A 5653-nucleotide genomic window follows, 5' to 3' on the forward strand; every position below is an offset into this window, starting at 1 on the left:
AATTATTGTAATTTAGTGCATCTCACTGAGAAACATATCACCCAAGAGGGTAGCGGATTGCACTCATTTCTGCACGTAGTCTGTATGTGTGTATCCTAGTCTGAATTGATTTCACCTGAAGATGCGCTTCCCTAAGGGTACGTTAGCGAAAAAGAGTTTTGTTTACTCTGGCGTCTTTAGATTTGCCCAATTTTAAAACAAATATTTAACATTTGATAAAGAGTGCCCCCTCAAGGACAGCGGGAGCGGAGCACACTGCGTTTTAATAAGCCGTTTCTTTTTTTTTGTAAAAAAAAAGTTCGCGTCTCCTTATTCCAGTGGAGGTCGTCGTCGAAAGGCTGACTTGACGGACGCGACCTACAGTACCCCTGTGCCCCCCACTCTCACCCACCCACGGGAAGTCCACGCCTCACACTGCGAGGAAAGCGCAGCCTAATCAGTCTTCCCGAATAAGATAAGCAAAGCGTTATCTCCGATCTCATGACCCCTTAAGCGAATTACAGAGTAAGAGGACAGCGCAGACATGGATAGCTAACATTCCGCTGTTGGTAAATTGCGTTTTATGTCTTGTTGTCTTTTTTTGTTTTGTTTGGTTTTGTTTTGTTTTGTTCGGCTTCAGCGCTTTTAGTGGTTGACGGGGAAATGGAGATCGCGGGTTACCGTAAGGGAGTCCCTTTGCTCCTTCTCATAGGGAAGCACTGGGCAGCCCACAACCTGAACTTGCTTCACCTTGTAAGAATGAGAGCAGTGTATTCAAAGCGGGGAAGCGGTGAGAGAGCGAGAGAGAGAGGGAGAGAGAGGGAGAGGGGGAGGGGTTGGGCTGTGTGAGTACCAGGAACAGGCCGGTTAAAAACATGAAAACTGTGTCTTTTACTGGAAGGTGGGGGGTGGAGCTTCTTACAGCATATGAACTGTACTAGCCGAGGGACTTTGGCATTATACGGCTGCCACTGCCTGGGTTACAGTCGGCGAGTACAAAAGCTCTGTAGCTCCAAGTCATTTAAAAGGGGGGCTGTTCTGTCGTCCTCTCCTGCAGAGCGCCTTCAAGCCCGGGACCCTGTAACTCTTTCTCCTTGCATCGCCTTATTGTGGAGACCCTCGACTGAGCCCGAGCAAAAGTTCAGGTTAAAGAAGACGCATTTGGATTAATTAACATTTTCAACAAGAACAAAAAAAAAAGGATACTAGTTTTTGAAACCTTCCTCAAGGTAATTATACCGCTGTTTAAAAAAAAAAATCATTTTTTTTCCTACGAGTTTGCTATTCAAAACTTTTTTTAGGGGGTACTCTGTGTAGATCAACAGCGATTTACCAATAGCCCTTACCTTGAACATTACTGATCATTCATGTATAAAACAAAAATAACAGGGTTTAACAAGACAAGGGTGTTTGCCTCACTGAGACGCGTGTAGAAGGATGGAAATTATTAAACGCATGAGTGATTACCAAACACTAAATTTCAGCCGCATGGTCCAGCTAAGACAAGATGGCATTCAGTTGTGCAAGATACTGGTTCCTCCGGGGCTTCAAAACTTTGTTGAATATCGTGGATCGAGTTGAGGGAATATACAGATGGGGGAGGTGTGCTCGGGGGTGCATGGAGGGGGGATGGCTCCACAGATCGCTAGTCAGGAAACTGGGGCCCCTTTTCATAACAGAGGGGAGACTGTCCTGGGATGCTTTTATCCCTATAATGTTTCCCAGAACAGGAGAATGGAGCGTTCTTTAGACTCAAAAGAATTACTTTTCAGCATATTTTAAGAGCAGATGCGGAGAGAATTCAAGTAACTCTTCTTTAATGACGGGGGTTGTTACCGTATCCCGCAGCGCTGTGCGGTACTTGTACTGTAATGTAGTTTCACCGCAGGGAAAAACCAAAAGCGGTATTCCTCCTGTATGTCTTGAAAAAAGATCAGACGCGCAGCAGAACTGGGAAGGGGTGTTTTTTTTTTTTTTCCCCAAGAGGGGAATGACTGCTGTGCGATTCGACGAAGATTAAGAATGGACCAGACAGTCTCCGTTAGCCTGGCTCACAAAACCCCAGTGAGATTTTTTCGATGATATCAAAGGAGATCGTGATAAGGTCAACGCAGAATTTGCGTAAACCGGAGATGCAATCAAAATGCTGTTTCACACACCGAGTCTTTAAGATGGAAACTGTGTCTCCTCCAGCCTGGGATATTTGCGCTTCCAGTCCCACCAGGTGCTTTGGTTGTCAAAATGAAGTTATATTCTGTTACGGAAATTCTCGCTCCTAAAAGGCAGATGTCAGTGTCCAGAGTTGTGTCTCCCCTCTGGGCCACGTACTAAAGCAGTGTGCTGAATCAGCTTTAATGTGGCATTAGGGAACTCTACCGAGGTACACTGGATTATTGTAGCCAGAGTATTCACCCATGTCGCCTAACGCTTGCTTTTTATTTTTCCCCAGTGTGTGGTTAAAGGCCAAGAATAGCCGATCCTGATGCTCTAGTGGAAGAGCAACACCAGGATCCTCTCCGTACCCCTGCCTGGACTTCGGACCCTGCCCCGAGAGGTCGCCCCGTTCTGGACACTGCGTCGTGAGGACCGGGAAGTTCAGGGCGCGTTCGCAGCGCCATGGTAACCCACAGCAAGTTTGACTCCGCGATGAGCAGCAGCCCTCTCGACGCCAGTATGCGGCTGCCACCTCACCGCTACAAGACCTTCAGCTCCAAGCTGCAGTACCAGCTCATCCTGAACGCCGTCCGGAAGTTGCAGGAGAGCGGTTTTTACTGGAACACGGTGAGCGGGAAGGAGGCCAACAACCTGCTGAGCTCTGAGCCAGCCGGCACGTTCCTGATACGGGACAGTTCGGATAACCGGCACTTCTTCACCCTCAGTGTCAAGACTGCCTCCGGGACAAAGAACCTGCGCATCCAGTGCGACAGCTGCTCCTTCTTCCTCCAAACTGACCCCAAGAACGCGCAGTCGGTCCCCAGGTTCGACTGCGTGCTAAAACTGATTCACCACTATATGCCTTCCAAAGGGACATCATCCGCAGGGAACGGGAGGAGCACCTATTTCATTTACTCCGGCGGGGAGAAGATCCCACTCGAACTGCTCCGGCCTCTGTCCTCCAGCATGTCCACGTTACAGCACCTCTGCCGGAAAACCGTCAATGGGCACATTGACATCTCCAGCAAAAGGGACCAGCTGCCCCACACGGTCAAGGAGTTCCTCCAGGATTACGATGCTCCTATTTAAAGCCCCCCCCCGCCCCCCCAGCTGGAGCGGACACTCGTAGAAATGGCCTCAGTGACTTGTTTAAGGTGGAAATCTTGTATGTGAGGAATCTCTGTACTGTAACCAAAGGGGCCAACTTGATCAGAAGGAATCTGTGTTAAAGTCTTAAAATTAAAATTGAAGAACATGCAAGACAACAGGAGCGGCTGTGTAGCTAGCATGTCACTCTAGTATTGAGGATGGTACATAGTTCTCTTTCACTAGCAGGCAGTGGATCCCGATTGTGCCTTCTGTTTGTAGTAAGACGCTCGAGAAGGGATCACTAGCACAGATCTGTCCAGGATTAAGGAAGGAGCTGGTGTTCAATATTCTAATCAGTGCAACTGCGACTCACGTTGTGTTTTAACACCAGTCCTTTTTAACCTCGTACCTGATTAGCGTACCAGTTTGCTGCTCTGGCTAAGCGCCATGTTTCACTGTTTGATCAGAAATGTTATAATGTAACATTTAACTTCTCATGGAGAAATGTGACCCAGGTTTTTAGTCCTACGTTTGACTAAGACCCAGAACCAGAAGGCTGGGTGACTCAGACATTTCCACTAGTGCCTGCCAAGTATTGTTACCTATTAAGTGGGTGTGGGGATAAGAACCCACAGGACATCAGCCCTGCTCTTCTGAGACACTGGTGAATCAGCCCTTTGGCCTGGTCTAACTGTACGCATTGTGAGACTAGTACAGTTCTACAGACTGAAAGTATTAAGTGTGTGGAAGGCTCCATGAGATTCCTTCACCATGAATCCAAACACTGTGAGGAAACCTACACCCAAGATTTCAGATCCATTATTCAGTGGAAAATCCTGACTGTATCCGAAGTAAAATACGTCTGACGGAGCAGCCTGTGTGCCAGCAATCACTGAGGCCAGTGTAGAGCTGTGAGGTTTGCAAATTCTGGAAATCCACAACTCGCAGAACAAGAACCGTCTTATTCTGGATGGTTTTGGAAGAGTTGTAGTTGATTCTGGCATTATCTCCCAGCTCCGACGGGTGTTTTATTTCGGTTACTGTGGCCATCTTTGCTTGCATGCCACTGATGGGTGGAAATTATAACTGACAAGAGAGCTCTCTCCTCTTGAGATCCGCTGTGCTAGGGTACGCACGTGAAACTGCAGGCACCTTTGCTTTCTGGTTATTGCAAAGCAGCTCCGATTAAGGAGAAGGTGGAAAGAGGTGACCAGGACGTCGGTAGCTGACCGAGATTTCCAATCCCAGCTAAAGATAATGTGAAGGCAAAGCTGTAGAACAAGAGTGGTGGCATTGCAAAGCATGAGCTAAACACACCTAGGAGCACTGGGGAGGGGGCAGGTTTATCTGAACCAGTGTTGTCTCAAGGCCTTTTTTTTAAAATCAGAAGTGTACCCTGATGAATAAGGTGGCGTTTGTTTCTCAAGCACGACAGGAGATCTGCTTGCTAATGAATGTATGGGGCGGAATCAGCCTTCCTTTCTCGGTGCCTTGCCTGTTACCGCAGAAAGGTTGGGAGTTCCATGTAGTATTTTTATAAAAACAAGAAAATGTTTACATGTGTGAAAACAAACGGAAAACCTTTTTTTTGTCTTTTATAAAGATTCCACCTTAACGTCCAGCCCGATGACTGGTAGTACAAGCTTGAAGATCTATGGGGAAAAACAAAAAACAAAAACAAAAAAAGAAACTTTGCACATATTTATATTTATAAAACATTTCAATAATTTATAATAAAGAGCACTATTTTTTACAAAATTAAACCTGCTTTTGTGTATTTCTGTTCCTTTCCCTTAGTCACCGATGGTGTGGTGTAGGGAGAGAAAGTATGTTTGGCACATCATCGTGAAAAACATCTTTACGGATGTCTTTGGATTCAGCATCATTTCTTAATTGGAGTAATTAGATGCGCCACAGCTGGCTGACAGCAGTGAAAGCCCTGTGCAGAATAACTGCAGAGCGTGATGCATGCAGATCATGCAGTGGTTCGGGGGGGGGGAGCTGTGTGGAGAGTTCAGGATGCAAAGGAGCAAGCAGAGACTAATCCCATGTTGAAATGCAGAAAGGATAGGTGGGAACCCATCGGATCCTCCGGAATGTTTCCGGGTGGAATTATTCTAGTTTTTGTGCATTTCTAAATATTCATACCCCCTGGGCATTGGGATAGAAATCAGTTAAATCCAACATCACCCTTAAGGATTAAATGCCGTTTTAAGCTGCACTGAGAAGACTAATGTCTATCAGAGGTGCTTTCTTAGGGTTTCAATTGGTAAGCATGTCAAGTTTCACTTCTGGCATCTGTAGTATGTTACAATTTACACACTCTTTTCCTAGGGTCTTTATAAACTTCAGCTGGAAGTGTGTTAAAAGACATTTCTTGGTCCCTTCGCGGGTCTCTGAGCTCTTGAAATTGCTCGTCGTCCTTCCTCAT

The 5653-nt window shown here is 46.5% G+C and overlaps 1 protein-coding gene across 1 annotated transcript; it reads left to right on the plus strand.

The window, feature by feature from the left end:
• Positions 1–913: 913 nt before the first annotated feature.
• Positions 914–4985, plus strand: socs3b (suppressor of cytokine signaling 3b). The gene is made up of 2 exons (XM_088599839.1): positions 914–1208; positions 2429–4985. The coding sequence occupies exon 2, from the start codon at positions 2596–2598 to the stop codon at positions 3220–3222; it is 627 nt and encodes a 208-aa protein (XP_088455965.1). The 5' UTR covers positions 914–1208; positions 2429–2595; the 3' UTR covers positions 3223–4985.
• The last annotated feature ends 668 nt before the right edge of the window (positions 4986–5653 follow it).

This window comes from Lepisosteus platostomus, chromosome 11 (genome assembly GCF_059453375.1).
Source record: "Lepisosteus platostomus isolate fLepPlt1 chromosome 11, fLepPlt1.hap1, whole genome shotgun sequence".
Lineage (NCBI taxonomy): Eukaryota > Metazoa > Chordata > Actinopteri > Semionotiformes > Lepisosteidae > Lepisosteus > Lepisosteus platostomus.

Bases quoted from the DNA above. Each gene is read 5' to 3' on its own strand.
- socs3b (XM_088599839.1), top strand. From the start codon at position 2,596: ATGGTAACCCACAGCAAGTTTGACTCCGCGATGAGCAGCAGCCCTCTC.